Source organism: Sturnus vulgaris, chromosome 1 (assembly GCF_052056855.1).
Source record: "Sturnus vulgaris isolate bStuVul1 chromosome 1, bStuVul1.hap1, whole genome shotgun sequence".
Taxonomy (NCBI): Eukaryota; Metazoa; Chordata; class Aves; order Passeriformes; family Sturnidae; genus Sturnus; species Sturnus vulgaris.
Window position 1 is genome coordinate 123,494,665 of NC_142243.1, and position 19,606 is coordinate 123,514,270.

Below are 19,606 nucleotides of genomic sequence, written 5' to 3' on the forward strand. Positions count from 1 at the left end.
ATAATTGAACATACTAATACAGAATACAATTATTCTGATATACTAAGCTACACTACATGTGATTAGAAAATAACAATGTGTCCTGGGAACAGTTAGCAAAACTGCCAGAATGCAGATAAAAATTGTCTTATTAAAATGCAAAAGTAAGCATTTATCTTTCCTGTTATCCCTATGGGGCCGTTACACATAATAATGAAAAGATGTCCCTTGAAATGGCATTACTTTTTAATGAGGCTTTTACCCACTGAGTCATAATCTCCATATTACTAATTACAAGCAGAAATGGCTTCTTAAACCTCTCCTAAACCCAAACTGCTGAGTACCAGCAGCTTCTGAAGCTGAGGCTTCCCAGTGGTTCTCAGACTTGGGCAATTCAGCAAGTGTTGGGCTATGGCTAAGTTAAAATGGGGGTTGTTGACTCTACAAGCCAAGCATGTGAAGGCCCAGCAAAGACATCTGCACATCACAGTGTCAGTTCCTGGGCAGTTCTGTGACATATTCCATAGTGCTTTACTTGTTAGCAATCCTCTGGTTAAACAAAAAACAGTTAGGGCACCCATGGTGATTACTTGCTGATTGTTATTTGGTCCCATGGACACTCCTGTGCTTTTCTTTTACTCTGGCACTTGTCTTCATTCAGAGCCTGAAGGGCTAGGCACTAACTGCTGGTGCTGAGCCCCACACGGTGCAAGGACTGAACTCTTGCATTTCACTAAAAGCCTGGCTTTTCCCTTCATCTGTCTAATTACTGATATCCTCTCGAGCTTATGACCAATAAACCATTTTTGATTAAAGCATTTTGGCAGATATGATCCATTATTACAGCCACTGTTTCTTCTAGTATTCAGGGCTTTGCAACACATTTGACATGGGAACTGCTTTACACAGCAACTGGGGCAAACATCTATTTCTGCAAACTGTCACTCATGGAGCTGCTTAAAACTTGACAGCACTGAGATTATTTTTATGATAAAATACTAAATCATTGCCAACACAAAGGTGAATGGTTCAGGCTGTCAATCCGAAGTCTCATAACATGCACTGAAAAAAGGGGTTCAGGGGGCCAAAAGTTGTCTAACAAAGCATTATTGAAGTTAGAAAATTCAGTAATCTAAAGCAAGGAAATTCCAAGATGAATTGACCCTCCCCAGCTCCAAGCCATCCCTTCTTTTCTAAATTCAGTTTATCTATTCTCATCCTTATGCCACAGGTCATTTCATCTGTTCATTTTATGCTAGTGGCTTTCTCTCAGGTAATGAATACCAAAAGAGAGAGTAAGAAGGAGTGAGAGAAGCTGTTGGCTTTTTGTTTTAATGCCAAAAATTAAATTCTGGGAACAGTCTCAAATCCATAAAGGATTGTGCTGCTGTGACTCTAAAGTAAGAAGGTGGAGTAATCATCTGGGTGCTACAGTTTTTCTGAGCTTGGTGATTTTGAGACAGATTTTCATAGCCACCTCTGTTATTTACAAAGCCCCTACATCAAGAACTACAGAGACTAGAACTTTTTAGAGAAAAGTTTGACAATTTGAAAACAAAAGTTTTCAAGTGGGTGAACCTATTTCTTTTTCCCTAGTCTTTTTCTTGGAAATTACTGAACTGTTTGGCTAAAAGGTTCCACAGAGCAAAATACAGCCTGAGTCAGATAGCATGGAAACTATCACCACTAATGATTAAAGTTTGGCAAGACTGTAAATAGCAGAGTCCAGGTCTCTGAGTGAGTCAATCTTATAATAGATGGGGCAATCAAACCATCCTATGTGATAAATTGTCATAAGTTCCATTTCACAATTTGAAAGCCTCTGATGTTTGTGAGAGACAGGTTGGCAGTAGAGCCCTTTACTGATGAGCACAGCACACAGAGGTTCCCAAAATTGTACAGCAGCTGCTGATAGACCTGGGATGGCACTCAGGAGGGCTGACCTCAGGTTTCCCCTGTAACCACAGACTGTCCTTGGTTTTGCTTGGCTCAACAAGGCTTCCTCTCAGTTACATCACTCTCCCATACTTTCCTTCACTGTTGTCTCTCTCTGACTTGACTTCTCCTTTCCCACTTTCCTTGGCTTCCCTTCTCACAGCATTTCAACCTTTACCCATATACTTTCCCATGACATCTGACTGAGAGTTTAAACCAGTTTGGCTGCCTTATGAGAGGTATGGTTTCCATTCCAGGAGACAACAGTGCTGGGCATGTATTCCCTGCCCACTGTCACCCTCTTCACCTCACAGCTCTTGATTTCTGGTAGGCCTCAGGATAAAAAAGCAGACAGATTGGATTGCTCTCTTGGTGGCTGTGGGAAGAAGAGCTGAAAGCCTGGTCTAGTATCTGTGGGACTTGTTTATATGTCACATTCCACGTGGTATAGGAAAGTAACATTATATATTACTGTAATCTCTGGTTACATGTGGCATTTGGCAGTTCCCTGATTGAATTGCATCATATTTATGTTGCCTCAGACAAGTCTTAATTATGAACATTTTGATTTCTCCACCAGTTTTCCCAAAAGTTCACCATGCCCACATCAATCAGATCTGAATTATTTGAGCCCTTCCGCAAATGTGCTTTTTTTGGTTAGATTGAATGCCTCTAGGTTGGATGTGAGGTTTTCCAATGTGATTTCACTTCCTAGTAGGAAACAAGTACAGGGATTCAAGGTATGTCCCACTGCCCAGCTGAGGGACAGCATCTCTGGGCAGCAGCTCTTTGCAGACAAGGCTGACTGCTCAACAGGGGCTGGCAGCAAGGACAGGGGCTGGGCACTGAGAGGGGTGCAGGGAGGGGCACAGCTGACACCCAGAGGAGTTCTGTCCCTGGAAAGGGAGAGGTCTCTGTCATTCCCTCGTCCTCACTGGTGTCTGATTTTGGGAGCACCAGGAGTGCTGGGGACACAGGCAGCAGAACTGCTGGCACAGGTGACCCTCCGGTGGCTTGTAAACCTCAAGAAAATTTAAAAAGGAAACAGTGAAGATACTGAGACACCCCAGTAGCTTGCTGGGACTGAACTGGACATAATAAATCCCAAAAAACCCACACTGCAGACTTGATCAGGTGATCTGTCACTGCAATTCCCAGGCAGTGGAAAAGCAGGATGGACCCATAAAAATTGACAATTCTATCCATACACAAGCAGCTAGAGATCTCCCATGCCTCTCTCTCCCTAGGAGCAACGTTGCTGCATTTGCTAGGGTCCCACGCCAGCATTAATGCTCCCTTCTAGAGGCAGCTGGCTGGCTTTTGGTGTCAGTGTATCTTTGCCATAGGCAATCCACAACTCCCAGATAGCTGGGAGCCCACTGCACTCTAAGACTGCTTTTCTTCCCACATCCTTGCAGAGGAATTGGCAGGAGCACCTATAAACCTCTGGCAAAGGCTGGAATTTTCAGTCTGAGTGGGTTCTGACTTGTAACCTTTAGCTAATGGGAAAACATACATGGAGTTTGGCAGGCCAGGTAGAGGATTTTGACCTCCAAGCCTTTGCCTCTTTGTAAATTTTGCCTTAAAGATGATGTGGCAGCAAAGCAGGGTGGGAATCCCTTCTTGGTCTACCTGAACATGTCCTAATGCCATGGAGATCTGTACTTCCCAGACCTTTTATTAAACCAGCAAGTGTAGCCAGGATAGCAAGCCTGAACTTTCAAAAAGTCAGAAGCCAAGCTCTGAAACATCACAGGACTTGCTTAAAAGCACGAGGTGTTTCTCAGATGTTTCCTCTGGGCACTGAGTTTTTATTTCATATTCAAGTGGAAATCAAGAGGAAGATACTCTTTCTAAAAGAAACCCTGGAAATATTTCACATGAACACTAGATTCCAAAAGATTAAGAATAAAACATAGAGTCACGAAGGCTTTCAACTCTCATAAAACTCTGGAAATAACTTATTTTATTTTCAAAACCCTCTAAGCTATAAAAAGAAGATTTTTGGTAAAGCAACTCTGACTCATTCTAACACATTTTCTCTTCATTCATACGTTCTTTTGACTCAGACTAAAAGACTTGGATTGCAAAGCCTCATGCGTGTGTGTGTTCTTTATTTTTTTTTTTTTGCTTCACAGCTTTTTTTGGGAAATACCTCAATGAATACAATGGCAGCTACATCCCTCCTGGGTGGAGAGAGTGGGTTGGATTAGTGAAGAACTCTCGCTTCTATAATTACACCATTTCTCGCAATGGTAATAAAGAGAAGCACGGATTTGATTATGCAAAGGTATTTTCCAGACACATAAATTCCACATGATTAATCCATATAAAAATAACTTTCAGATAATTAATTAACCAGATAATTAATTAATTAACCAACTACAACCACGAAATTGAGATGTCATTTTCTCTCCAGGGCATTGCAGATCAATTTCCACCTGAGAATATTAATCACTCAACAGAAGAATGTTCCCAAGGCTCTTCAGTGGAGGCTGGTGATTCCTCCCTCCCTCCTCTCTTCCCTCCCTCTCCCTGACAGAATGTGATGTTTTGGTGGCAGAAGCAAACAGTAAATAAAGGCCCTTCCCAAAAAGAATTGTGCCTCTTGAGCTACTGTACTTTAAAGTTTGCTGGGAGTTGTCAGTTATTACCCACAGAAGAGCCTTGGTTAATATTGTTTTTTATTATAGAGTGCACACCAAAGAGAGGCTGTATGCCTGTGGTCTCAGACTCCGGATATGAGTATGAGAGTAGATAAGGGCAAGAACACAGCCTTTGGAAAAGTTCAGAGCTTGTTTGTGCTCTTGACAAAGTGTGGAAAGTATGCCAAGGTGACCTGCCCACTGCCATGAAGTTTCTTGGAAAGGCTTAGAAAGGCAGATCTCAGACAGTCCAGCCTGCAGAAAGCAATCTGGAATTTCCTCAAATTGTAGCTCAAGGAAGATGATACAGATGTTGCAGCTGTGGTTTCTGACCCATGTAATGAGTTTTTATTGGAAGCTAGTGACGCCTGTTTCTGATTTTCCCATCCATAGAAATTACATTATACTGATTATATATTTATACAGAGTAAAAAAAAAGAAAATATAGAATGCTGGTTAGTTATACATTCCTTACACACCCTGTGTATGTAACTAGAATAAACAGGGAAACAGGAGGGGAGTAGATGCTTTGGGAGAGCAGTCATACAGGCATTTCACTCAAACAGGCCACAAACCCAGAAATTATCACAACCCTGGTGCCTCACACTCAATTATCCATTTTGGAAACGAAAGGATCACTCACTATCCCATCCATAAGCTCGCAGGGTTTGTAGCAGCCAGGGCTACTGTGCGTGTTCCAGGCGTGCTGCAGGAGAGGGGAAGGGGCAGGGGACAGGGAGAGGGCGAGCGAGGAGGTCACAGCTGGCTGCCTTGTCCTAGCACTGACATGCGACACAGACCTGGTCCCTCAGGCTCTGCTTGTGCAGCTGTTTGGGGCCTCGAATCCACAACATAAGATTAGTCATGCCTGGAAGTGCTTGAAATTACAAACATTGTCTCAGCACTTTCTCAATGAAGCTCGAGCTAGACCTCCAGGCCAACAGTGAATACTCCAAGGTGGCAGGTGGTTTAATTTAAGTTTTCATCTTTTTTCTTAGTCCCATTTCCTCCCTTTTCCTTGTAGGCTTCCATTTGCCACCTTAGCTGTGGGTTAAGCCAGTTTATTAGCAAGTCACAACCTTAATCTCAGCAGCTGCACTGCTTAAAGTTGCACAATTAAAGGAACAGAGCCCACAGGAATTCAACTGCTCCCTGCATTCTCATTTGCAATTTCTTTGATTAAGACTTTTTGCAATGTGTTGCCGGTTGTAGCTGTCTTCCACTTTGTACATATGCAAAAGTTTAGTCTGAACAAAGAATATGCAACAAAGGTTTATGTAAACATAAAACCAGATTAAGATTCAATGTTATTTGGGAGCCATTACCTTGTGAAGTGTTTTATCAATGAAATTTAAGGAACACATCTTTTTCAGTACAACCTGTCATTTTAAATGCTACTTAGCATTATATTACCAAATCTAATAATCAAATTTACTTAATGCTTTCTGTTGTATCTGATTTGCAAAATACTGTCCCATTTTATGTGGCATTGCCTGCTTCTTAAGAAAGTAATTACTGCTCAGTCTCCCCTATGCTCCCTCGAATCATACATCTCTTTGATGGTATGTTTTTACTTCCTGGTCTGAGCTTTAATGAGGACTTGAAAAATAACATAATAACATGATAGTATGTGATCTAATTAATCATGCACTTTGTAACTTTTGCTTTGTGTTAATCGTATGTTCCAGGACTACTTCACAGACCTAATCACTAATGAGAGCATTAATTACTTCAGAATGTCTAAGAGGATATATCCCCATAGGCCCATAATGATGGTCATCAGCCACGCTGCACCCCATGGCCCCGAGGATTCTGCACCACAGTTCTCAGAGCTCTACCCCAACGCTTCACAGCATATGTAAGTCAAAATCACACACTGCCAGACCCACTCCTTCTATCTGCTTCTGCCAGGGATTTGTTTATGGAGACATCCCAGGAACAGGGAATTCAAATATAAGACACTCATGGAAGCAGGGAATGTTTGCTTGTTTCTTTTGCTGTGCCTGTTCCTTTTGCGGGGGAGAGTGACAGCTCTGACCATTATTAAAGCAGAGAGAAGCTCTTTTCCTCCTGGGAAGTTGTGGGAGATTAAAAGGTCAGTATTTGGCTTTGTAAGGGCAGCTTCTTACAATACCCTGAAAATATGTAGACACAGGTCAGGATCTGTTGGAAAGATATTACTTCCTTCGTTTCCCTCTAAGATATGCACTTCCTGGGCTCTAACTGACTGAATGCATTGCAAGTAAAAACACCCTTTTGAAGCTTTTGAGAGCACCAGATTTGTTTATAGACTAGATACTGGCAGATTCCCAAAATAGCCTGTCAGACTGCACTTCTAAATAACACGCCTTATCTTTTCTGGTGTTTAAACTACAACAAAAAAACCTCAACTCTTCATTTTGTTTCTAGAAGAAAAAGCAACTTCAGGTAAAAATATGTGAATAGTCCACATCTATGGATTCCTCATCTTGCTTGTTACTTTGAATATTCTGGGTCCTTTGCATTATAGTGAGAGGCTATGGAAGATTTCCATTGCACTTGTGACTCCCATGGGTTTGTAGACCAGTCTTTCCATTTGTTCTGAAACAATGTCTTTGCACATCTTTAAAAAACAACAGAACAGCAGTAAAAAAAAAAATCACAAAAAATCTTAATAAAATATTTCAGCTGGATTGCACATTTATTTGCCCTCTCAAAATGAGGACAAACCAATTTCATTAGACAATGGGAAAGCTCCTTGGTCGAAAAATTGTATTTTGGACACTCTGCAGTAGTTCACATACCAGGATGGTTTTTCAACTTACATCAAATACTTTAAAATTTCTAGAAGTAGTTACCGTAGTTACTCTAGTAGTTACTGCATAAACTGCAAGCGTAAACTGATCACTAGTTGGGGCCAGAAGGAGATTTTCTGTTCATGGCACATGGTTACATTTTTGTTGTTTTGCATCTTTTTATCCTTTTACTGGCTGCTACTTTCTAGATATGCGAGTTTCCCTGACCTTATAATCTTATATTCTCCATGATCCCACATTCCTGAGACCAGATTTTGAAAGTAATGCAAACCAGCCAGCAATGTTTTGTAGTTATTTAGATATTTGGAGTAGTTTCTACCAGTACAGGGAATTAATGAAGTTAGGATTTTAGTTGGTCAGTCAGGTAGACACGAATACATGAAACTTGTTCTATTGGGTTGTATGAAAGAACGTTCTCAGTCCTGAATTATGTGTTCCAACAGAAAGTAGCAGGGAACGATGGTGGAGCAAGGGGGAAAGTAAAATCACAAACATTTTCCCCGGTTTTTCTAGCTTCTGAAAATCACCAGTGTCAGTGAAGCATCCAGGTCAGTGTGCCCCATTCTCTTTGGTTTGATCTCTTTTTGAACTCTGGTGGCAGCCCCACCATCCGGTGGCAACAAGTTCTACAGTGTCACTCCATGCACTGGGGACAAAGGGCTACTTTTTCTTTCCTTCTAAACCTGGAGCTTGGTTATGCCACCTGTGTCCCCTACTTCCCATTCAGTGAAGAATAATGAACAGTCACTATATCAAATTGAATGGATTTCTCCCATGTCTCCTTTCAATTGCTGCTTTTCATTGCAAGAGAGTTATATCTATTTGTTCTCACCCCATTCAACAGATTGCCTCCCATTTAGTGGCACAGACTGCCTGGCCTCAGGCAAGCCATCCTGCTGCTGGGGGACTATCCATCATGCGGGAGGGCAGGATCCAAACTGCTTCCGCTCAGCTGTGGGCACGGTGTCTGGAACAAAAGCACTGAATCATTGTATCTCACCCTACCTCTCCCCAGGCCAAAGTAACTCATTTCAGGCTCCTTGCTCCCTGTCTTCTGACAAGTGCTTGTAGGAACTTGCTTTGCTTTATCATGCTCTTGACACTTTCTACTGCTTGGTGTTTTCAGCCGCTTGTTTTCTAGCTTGTGCTGGTAGAACAAAAGGCTTTAGTTAGTCTCCAAATTTTTAACTGCCTCTCCACTTTATACATGTTACTTGTAAAGATTAAGCAAAATACTAACTAAAATTAATCTTTATTTGTGTGGACTCCTGGGGTTTAAATACCTTGCTCTGCTAGGCTGCTTGTGAGAGCACTCAGCTGTGCTTCTTCTTTTCTTCTGGTGGTGTTGATTTCTTGGCAAGCTTCTTGCAAAGAGTATTTTCTACAATGACCTCAAGAGATCCTTGCTGGCTTGTTTTGTGTTTCTTATTGCACTGACGGACTGCATGTGTTAAAGTTCAGTCTGCAGACTGAGAAACGAGACAAATTGAAGATAAACTGTTAATTTGGATTTGGATGGCTGAAGATTCCAACTGATTTCTCTATCAAAAATATGAGCAACGTGCTCTAAAAGATAGGAGAAGTTCAATTCTCACAGAAATATTCAGTGTTTCCTATGAAAACAGAACAAGAACAATAAAATCCCTCCTGCCAAGGTTTGTGTAATTTGAACATTTAACCCTTAGGTTTTCTTCCTTGGTGGTCAAGCACCATTTGAATCTCTTTCTTTCTGACCTTGGGTGACAGCCATCTGACCTTGGATTTTGTTTTTAAAAATGTAGTTGCTGTATCATGTTACTGTAACGCCTACCTCCAACAAAGAAGGGAAACCAGGTCAAAAGCTGCTTGCTGGCTTAACAAACTGAGATGGAAGGTTATACCTACAAACCAAGGATTAAGATAGCTTGTCAACCACATGTGAGAAGTTTTGCTTAAAAGAACAGTAGCTGAAGCAGACCCTTAAATTACATGATGTCTCTTTGCTGGTAAAGTGCCTGCTAAAGTTTGAAATGCTGCCTCTATAAATTAAAACACAGCAAAACAAAGCCAACATCAAGAAAACAACTCAAAAGTTTGTTTTTCCACTGGCACATATAAAGAAGGGTGTGGCTATGGCAGGAAATACTCCAGTTCAGGGAGAGTTCTGCCCTCAAGTGTGGGCGTCTATTGGTCTCATTTCCTCTCTTATCAACATGGCAAGAATAAAACCAAATGAATGCAGCAGCAAAGTCGTTAAGATTTATGAAAAATACATCAAAGACAAAAAGAAAATGAATTACGTAGCATCATTATGTTACAGTCCTGTCCTCCTCAGTACAAACAGGCTCTGGAGTGGCATGGAAAGTCTTACAAAGACAGGAACAGTAATGATGCGTACACTGTTTACTTATTAAGTGATTCCTATTAATTCTTATTAACTCCAGTTTAAAATGAAACACAAACTATATCATATTGGAAGTAGCAGACTCTTTATTGTTTTTAAACATCCATTTTCCCCTCCCTTCTCTCCATAAAGTATGCCCTATTTCTGACATCTAAAAATATTTCCAAAGGTTTATCCTGGCTGCTATCACCATAATGAGTGATATATTTTCTGAAAATAAATCATACTAATGCATGTACTCTAACTACCCCAGACACTATTTCTGTGAAAGAAAATGGGACTAGAAAAGATGTACTAGATGAAAGCAATACACAGATTTTTGCTGTGGTAATGAACATCATCTGTTAGGGAGCAGGGTTGTTAGACCTTTGGAAATGTTGTTGTTAAATATGAAGTTATGTTACAGGACAATCTTGTTTCATTAGACAGCTGAGCAGGAAAGCTCTGACTCAAAGGATGCTCTGATGAAAGCCTGAATTATCTGTTATGCTCAGGGCCTCTGGCACTTTACCTTCCAGTGTGAACCAGTCTTAGGGGAACTGTGAATCAGACCTAAGCTGTTTATAAGCTGTGAAGTAAACAAACATTAGAAGCAAAATCTGCAGGAGACAGGTTTACTAAAGAATGTAAAAAATGGAAATCTGAAACACTGCTGGCTGTGCTGAGTTGAAATACTTGGGCTGGCAAGAGGACTCACAGCCAGATTTTATGACTACCTGGAAGCAGTCCCATTGCCAAGCTAGAAACATTAGGAGGAGCAGATAGAAATGGAATCTGATCTATCTTGGAATAGATCAGAAACCTTCACAAGCTAAGAAAAGGTAGGTGATATGAAAGGCAGAAGTTATATTTCCGTTGAAATATCATATGAAAGGTGCTGATATACCAGGTGTGTAGGTAGCAGAGTGTCTGCAGTTGTAAAGCATCAAAAGAAAAGATGCAGCTCTGGATCACCAGAGCAGACTTCAGTGTGAGTTTGGGGTGTGAGGTGGCTGCATCTGGAATCACTGAGACCAAGTCCCAAACATCTGTCAGTAACAATGGTACTTGTAATGTGGATCCGGGGCCATTAGAGTGGGATCATGCATTGGCATCAGTAATAAATCCTGACGTGTCAGTGTGCAGTGTCACTGCTGGCCCGAGGCCTGCTTGGACTTCTGACTTAGAGATAAAAGATCAAAATCATCACGTGTCATTATGAGTGTGATTTTAAATGAGACAAGAAGAAGTGGTGTGAAATATAAACGTAGTAATATCCTAGTTGCACAATTAACTTCTGCAGCAGCAACAAATAACCTTTCCTGAATGAAAAAGGTTTTATATTTAGCAGGCAACAACTGTTTCACTTCTTTATTCTAAAATATAGCAGTTGTGTTACATTTCAGGAGTGAAATTTTCATACCCACATACTCATACCTATAAATATCACTGGGTTTAAAAGAGTCCCCTTTTAAAAGGCAGTAAAAGCAGACTCAGAGTGGTGAAATTCAACTGCCTATTAATACTGACCATGGCCACTGGTTGTGGGGGTTTTTTTTAACTTTTAATTTTGCCCAAAACCTAGGCTTCCTGCTTTCCAAGAACAGTGTCTAGACCTGGAAGTCTACTTTCCCTGGAAACAAAGGATTTGCTTCCTTTGTTTATTTTCACTTGAAGAAACATGACCACTTATGCCATGTTTGCTAATCATATTTCAAAGAATAATAGAGGTGCTAATTCTGTTCAGAAACTATTTATTTTTCTCAATCAGTGTTACCGGAGGTATTATTTTTAAATGTTGTTGACTTTTATTTTTATGAAATGAAAATGTTCTTGGGGCATCTAAGTACTGTATTATTTTCACTTACTGGAGGAGTCCCAATCCAAACAGAAGATTAGCCAAACACTTTTGGGATAAAACCCCATGAGAACTATATGGAATTATTCAAACCCAATATTTTTAGGCAGTATTTCTGTGAACATAATTTCTTTTGTTGAGTAGAAACAGGAGGGAATTAGGAGGTTGTAAATAGGGGCAAACACAGATTTTTCTATGAGCAATTGAACAAATGTTTGGAAACACAGTTGTTTCTCTCCACATTATCCCATCTGTTAGAGACATGCATATATTTAGATTAATTTTTTAGAAAGCAAATGTTAATTTAAAGTTGTACTAAATTCTTGAAGCTCTTAAAACATGCTGTACTCTCCCAATCTTAACTGTGAAATATATTTTTGCAATAATGATTTGCAAAAAAGCTGTATTCCATTTATTTCATTGAATATGACAATTCAGTTCAGTTACTAGGAGAAGCTAGTGAAATTCATTTCTGAATTATTTGTCTGGGGACCCCATTTTAATAGATCCTCAAGTACAAGCATCCATTTTTTGGGTTGTTGGGTATTTTTATTTTTTCTTGCATAACTTAAAGTTATTGTGGTACCTTAAGAGCCAAATAAGACGCATTCTTAATTTTGAAGTTCAAATTTAAAAATATGATTATAGTAAATATGTTGTCAGAAAGAGTTACTGTGGCCTTTTGATTTCAGCAGTGACTGCTAATACCACTCCATTTCTCTCAACATTAGTATCTACCTGAACTGATGTTTACAGACAAATAAATTATAGATTTTGTGGAGAATCTTTCTTTAAAAATGTACTAGTGCTTACAAATATTTATTCCTTCCACAGACTATAAATCACTTGATTATCATTGCAAATTTCTCTGTAAACTTATTCACATAGGTGAGTGATTACAAAATCTCAGGGTTAAATGTTCTCATTATGAGTATGGGTTTATAGGAAAGTGTCTATGCTCAGCATTACTTATTGTTAAGTATTTGGAATTTTTTTTTATTAGTTCAGCTGAGGGAATCAATTCAAAATTTTATGAACCTAATGTCTTCCAGTGCCAGAACAGATCTGTTAGGGAGTGCCAAGTGGTCTCTGTGTATTAAGTTCATCACAGCATGTGTTGGACAAATAAAAGTGAGCAACAGAGCAATCTAATTTGCCCAAGTTAGTATATTTTACAGGAATGACAAGTAGTACAGTAGCAACTTGCCAGACTTGGAGCCCACGGACAACCTGAAAATAATGGGCTGCCTGGCAGTGTCTGCTGATCATGGATCAATTAATGTACCCAACACAAGATGGACTCCATGACTGAGAGGAGGCCATGGAAGACATGGCACACCTCTTCAAACTTCCAGTGCAAAGAGGAATCAAGGAAATGTCAGTGTTACTTTACAGCAGTACTTGTCAATACAGAGCAAAGTTGTTCCCAAAAATGGAAGAATAGAAACAGTGACAGAGCACCCCATAATGGCTTTCAAGGACTTATAACAGCTGAATATTTAACTGATATCTCCAGCAGTTTCAAGAAAAAATGTTGTGATAAAAAAATTATCACTGATCATGAAGAGGTCTGTCTATATGGAAAAGTTTTCAGAAGTCAGCAATATTCTCCCTAAGATTTACATGTGCACTGGTTGATTGGTTACATTTATACCATAAAAGAAAGGTAGATTTGAGGGCAGTGTCAGATCTTTTGCCTGGCAACCAGTGCCATTCTGGTGGATTTCTGAAAGGCCCAGAAAACAGGAGTACACAGAGAACATATACAAGCCGCAGGGTTTTGGAATTCCTTTCTGTCTCTTCCTTAGTACTCTTTCTCTGACATTATGGACCCCTGTTTCACATTTATCCATCCGCCAGTGACACTGGATATTTCACAGAAGGTTCCTGTTCCTTGAACTGTCTGGGAGGAAAATTCTGCTCCCTCTCTGCCTGCTGCATTTCTCACCCAGAAAATTCAAAATGCATTTGGAAAGTGTCTGTGAAAGGTTTTAACTGCCCTGCTAAACCCTTGAGTGCTGCTTTTTAAAACTATCCATTATGTGGAGGAGGCTGCTCACAATAGCCTGGGAACATAAGAGCTGATCCTGCTTCAGCAGCTGGCTCTCCTTCCTGGCACAGCAGCAGGCTGTCACCACGCTGCTGGCTGAGCACTGCTCACAGCCACCTCATCCCTCTGCGGCTGGGGCACTCAGGACCCCTCTGAAAAAAAAAACAACAACCCAGGGTTTTACTAGGAAATGCTGATTAATCAAAAATGAGCTCTTTCATGGGAAAACATTTTGTCTGACAAACTTCCAAGGAAACAGAGAAAAATTTGCACTGAAAGTATCCTTCTTTTCTGTCTGATAAGTGGTAGGTGACAAAATTCCTAAGACTTGCTTCTTCAAGGGTCTCCCTCTGCTAGGACTGCTGGCTAGCCAGTGACACAGAGGGCTGTGCTCCTGGGATAGATAAACCTTATTAATACTGTGTCAGTATTCATTTTAAAAATCAGACTTCAGCCATGGGAAATTGCAAAAACTTTGGCTTTTCAACATGAAATAAAAGACTTTTCAACAGAAAAGGAATTCTAGTTTATACTTGTCTTTGCTCAGTAGGGAGCTAACCTCTTCATACTTCTTAATCTCTATAAAAGTCCTGTGATACTGTCTTTTCCTTTGAGACTAATGATTAAATAGGTTAGTCAAAACTTGCTGTGTGTATTAAAGGCATACTTCTCAAATTCAACCTAACTTCTCAAATAATGCTCTCCAGTTAAGATGTGGATTCCACTAATTTATTGAAGTTGACTATCAGTTACCTACATTATCCTACCTACATATCCTTTCAGCTGCTTTTTGTCCTCAGATTATGTAGTTGAAGGTTATGCATATGGTATCTTATATAAAAAATCAACTGCTTCCACCATTCTGGCATCACATACAACCATGTAAAGAAAAATGAAACCTAAGTGAAGGACTGGTCAAAGGTATGACTCTAAGTTATACAGTATCCTGATATTGTTCATTTTAAGAAAAGACAACTACACATACATATTTCAGTAGGAAAAATGTACCTTTTGTTAACACACATTATAATTTTCAGTAAAACAGTAAATTAATATAGAATTGCATTTTTATTGCAAACTGAAAAAATAATAAAACAAATCAAATTAATCTAATCACCCAACAGTATTTTTTTCACTTTCTCTTTATGTTTAATTTCAAATGTGATGCTGCTATTCACATGTCATGTACTGCAGAATGCTAGAAACAGGGGAAAAATAAAACCCAAAGAACTTAATGAAAATGACAAAGCCTAGATTTCTTCTTTCTAGAGAAGGAAACTGCTCATATGTAGGTGAAACCATTATGGGACATGGATTTTGCTTGGTTTCTCTTCACCTTGTAGTTGTCATGTATGCTGGCATAAAAACAAGACTGATGGAGATCTTTTGTAACATGTTTCTTTGTAGAAAAAGTTTACTTGACACATTTTTTGCCACACATTTTCTCCCAAGGTGATATCTCTGGGAAAATATTCTTGTTTCTTATAGGATATCTTTCAAAAATACACTGGCTGTGGAACACTGCTCTTAAATATTTTTGATATTTGTGCAAACTCTTAAGGCATCATTCTTTGCTTTAGGTAGGACTCTGTGCCATACTTCTTCATGATACTAGTATCAATAGTGGTGTTAGCTCAATTTTGTTGTCATGGTTCATTTTGTGCTTGTAATGCACTGTGCTTTGCAGTCACATTGAAAATAACACCTCAACAGTACTTAGGGTAGAACTAACTGTAACACTGGTGGTGTTCTTTATACTGACTACTAAATTTCTTTATCCCACTGAAAAATACCATTCGTTGACTTTTATTTAAAGCTAGTTTCTCTACTGGAACTATCAGGGCAATATACACTAATGTTAAGTAAGCAGTCATTTTTGATCTCTGACTTCCTTAATTTTTCTTATCTAAATGGGATGCATCATTCAGATAAGCCTTTTTAAAGATTACAGGTTTGTTTGACAAATAGATTTTGGCAAATCCCAAATATCAACATGGAACTTGTAATAGTCTTTGGAAGAAAGCTTGGAAAGCAAGTGGTTAAAATATTTTGAGGAGGTGATACATGACCCAATGAATCTTGGAAGCCACTGAAGTGATGTTTGTTGATGTTTGTCAGATACCACACAGAATTTGTGATTTAACTGTTTGTTGGCTGTTTCTGTGTTGGAGCCGAGTGATGTCTGTCATGCTGCACAACTTTTCAGATCCGTTCTTTTCCTCCAGCACTCCCAGCTATAACTATGCCCCAAACATGGATAAGCACTGGATTATGCAGTACACGGGGCCCATGCTGCCAATCCACATGGAGTTTACCAACGTCTTGCAGCGCAAAAGACTCCAGACCCTGATGTCAGTTGACGACTCTATGGAAAGAGTGAGTGCAAGAAACTGCTCCAAATGCAATCTTATTAGTCGGTAACAAAACAAAAATTAAATTAATTAATTCTTTACCTTCACCAACCACATTTTGGGGAAAGTCATTGTACTGTGAGGAATTACTCCACTTTTTCCTCAGTGGAATTGAATTCTGGTTCTCTGCAACATGAGGCCAAGCTCCTGGCTTTCTTCTTTCAGTTGCTGGGTCAAAAAAAATAGTGGGCTTTTTTAAAGTGAAAAGTCACTGGGCCTAGTATAAAGCCTGGTATTAACAGAAGATGCATCACCTGTGTACACATGGATAGACACAGGTGCACACATGACAACTTCTATTCATTTCACACACTCCCTTCACAGTTTGTCCTTCAGTTGAAATCTGGGAACTGGCAAATCACAGCAACTCAGGTGTCAGTCTACAAGTGTTTGCAGAAGTTAGGCAATGCAGTGTACTGCTAATTATAGGTAACATGATACACGAACTATTAGGTTTATTTTGTATGACTTTTTGTTCCAAAATCAAGCACCATGACCAAAGATCTTCCCCTAGAGAGATTTCTTTAAACTTTAATAAAAATTTACAGCTTTTTCCCAAGCCCACAACTGTAAAGAATGAGAAAGTTGTAGACTAGCACAGTAAATCAAATCTGAGTACCTTTTCCCCTAAAGCTGTAGCAGACTTTTTTCACAAGCTGTCTTTGAGTACACAGTGAATTTTGGACATCCTAAGGCAACTATCCCATCATTACTATATTTTTTCTATTCTAATTCTCTGGAGCTGTTTAATTGTCCCCTCTGTCAAGTGTGAAATTGAACTGGTACATTGATTTTTTCACAGCATGGTGAAGGCAAGATGTACAAATGCCAGTCCCCAGAATCTGTGTCAACAATGTCATTGATGCCATATTTGGTCCTGTATATTTAAGGGTTATAAATTATGGTTACACATGATTCTGCACAAAACATGTTTTGCTGCACTTAACTCGGAGTTCTTTCTGTGCTGGGTTGCAGTTACACCAAATGCTTGCAGAGATGGGAGAACTGGAGAATACCTACATTATTTACACTGCTGACCATGGATACCATATTGGGCAGTTCGGACTGGTCAAGGGGAAGTCAATGCCATATGACTTTGATATTCGAGTTCCTTTCTTTATTCGTGGTCCAAGTGTGGAGCCGGGATCAGTGTACGTTCCCTTATGTCTCTAGCACAGCTGTTGAGCCTAATGTAAAATGTTTCTGAGAGCATGTAATTATCACTCTGTCTAGTTTCATTTCATAAAGGACGCCCTATTATTGCAGAGCAATGAGTCTCATAAAGAGGCAGTTTTTTCACTTTGCATATTATGAATAAGTTATAATGCAGATGAGAAAACTGTGCAATGCATAGTCCTGTAGGGTTAGACTTGGGTTTTGCTTTTAAAAACGATGTGCTCATCTTTACTGCTCACTCTGTTATTTAGCAACACGCCCTCGTTGTCATGAGATAAGAGCAGTGTTGCTGCTGCACCTCCTTGTTTTATTGTGCTTAACTTTTTCTTTGTGATGTCAGTCTGCAGTACTGGCCTATCGTTCTGAGTTGTAGACTTCAAAGGGGGTTTTCTAAACTTAGCATTTCTGTAGAGCTTTACATCTTCAAAGCCCTGATAAGCATTAATTATCATTCTATTTCCAAGCGAATGTGAAGACTTACACATTGAACACATGGCAACTATGACCTTTCCTGTTGATTTGCAGAGTGCCTCAGATAGTTCTGAATATTGATCTTGCTCCAACAATTCTGGATATAGCAGGCCTTGACACACCTCCAGATATGGATGGCAAATCTGTCCTAAAGCTTCTGGACTTGGAGAGACCAGGAAACAGGTGGGTCCCAAGATCCTTTTTTGGCCAGTTCAGAAGCAAACACCTTAGCAAATCAACAGCTGAGTGTAAAAACAGATTCTGTGAAAATGAGCTGTGTCATGGCAACGACCACAGCTTTCCCGTTTCAAGAGTCTCTTAAGCAGTAGATCTATAAAATTGCATGTATATGTAAGTGGAGAGTTGGTTTTTGCAAAAATAATTTGTTAACACTTTCAGTGGTATACTTCAGTGCCAGCAGTAAATGTTATTATTTTACTTTCAGGTTTCGAACAAACAAGAGGACCAAAATCTGGCGTGACACATTTCTAGTGGAAAGAGGGTAATTATTAGGGGTGAGAGAGTTTTGGGAGAGCCTGCCTGCTGGGAACACTCCCTTTTACATGCTTTCCTTTCTGCTTCCTCCTCTTCCTTTTTATGGTCAGAGAAGCAGTAAATTTTGCAAGCAAACTGACAGGCATGACTTTTTTCCTAGTTTCCCACCACTGCCTTTGCAATCTACTGTGCTCTCAAATCCTTTTCTCTGAAGAAATTTGAAAGCATGCTTTTCTGGCGATTCTCCTGCCTCTTTCCCTAACACTGTGCTTGTGCCCAGTTTTGTCATTATCTGAATCATTTTCTTCCCAAATTTCTGTTTCAAATCCAGCTGCGTAGAATCGTCTTATCATCTGATTTTGTATTTTCCATCACATATTAGAAGCATTCTTCATTTTGTTGCAGCTAAGACTTACGTGTAATTGAGATTCATGACTATAACTGCTCCTCTCTTTGCTGATAACTCCTTATACCCTCTTACCTTACCAGTTGTTGCCGTGAAAATTTTCTCTGGGTCAAAATTTTACAGCAATTTCCTTTTGGCACTCTATGACTTTACAGATTATGAAAACCTTGTCTGATGTATTACAAAGCAATGCATAAAAGACACATCGTAATATGTAAGATACAACCAAGCTTGTGCTGATTATGAAAGTCCTGTTGTGTCTTCAGCTGTGTTTTCCAGCCAAGAAACTATTGCTTCAAAGAGTTCTGCTTTTTGAAAGAACCTACATTTATGTATGAATGGTGCTGAACTGTACCAGTTAGACATATTTTAGCAGCACCTATTTATCTTCTGGTAATTTTCAGCCAGTCACTTGAGCCTTTTTTTCAGTATGTGACCTACATCAGTTACAGAAATGTGGGGATTTTTTTCCCCTGAGAAGACATTAAACCTTCAAGTAGCTTCGTTTTTCAAGTTACATTCATCCTTAGGGCTTAGAACAGTGTATCTAAAACATTCCACTTTATTTTTTTAATAAGCAAATTTCTACGCAAGAAGGAGGAACCCAACAAAAACACTCAGCAGTCTAATCAACTACCAAAATATGAGAGAGTAAAAGAATTATGCCAACAAGCAAGATACCAGACAGCCTGTGAACAACCGGGACAGGTAAGCCACAACTAACTGCAGTTTTCTAGGTGTCACAGGGAAATATGCATTTTACCCTCTGGGTCAAAAGAATTTGAAGAATATGGCCTTTGGAAAGTAACTAAAAGATCACTGTTGTTAATATCTTCAGAGCGAAAGAAAATCAGAAAATTTTCTCTAAGCAGTGATCCAATTTAAGGTGTTGAAGACCTGGTCCTTCTTTTGCTGTCTTAGTACGGAGCTTATCGTAAAACTCCTGTGCTCAAACATAACGTGAAATGACTGCTTTGTCTTTGATTGTGTGTATTGATAAATGTGCAAGATAGTTCAGTGACA

The 19,606-nt window shown here is 39.5% G+C and overlaps 1 protein-coding gene across 9 annotated transcripts in view; it reads left to right on the forward strand.

The window, feature by feature from the left end:
• SULF1 (sulfatase 1) overlaps positions 1–19,606 on the forward strand; it is a 147,740-nt gene that overhangs the window by 98,052 nt on the left and 30,082 nt on the right. For all 9 annotated transcript variants that reach the window (XM_088176087.1, XM_088176082.1, XM_014883523.2 and 6 more), the window contains 7 exons: positions 4,053–4,204; positions 6,248–6,417; positions 15,850–16,000; positions 17,011–17,186; positions 17,737–17,865; positions 18,128–18,184; positions 19,162–19,291. In XM_088176087.1, the coding sequence (XP_088032213.1) occupies positions 4,053–4,204; positions 6,248–6,417; positions 15,850–16,000; positions 17,011–17,186; positions 17,737–17,865; positions 18,128–18,184; positions 19,162–19,291 (965 nt within the window). The remainder of the gene's footprint in view (positions 1–4,052; positions 4,205–6,247; positions 6,418–15,849; positions 16,001–17,010; positions 17,187–17,736; positions 17,866–18,127; positions 18,185–19,161; positions 19,292–19,606) is intronic.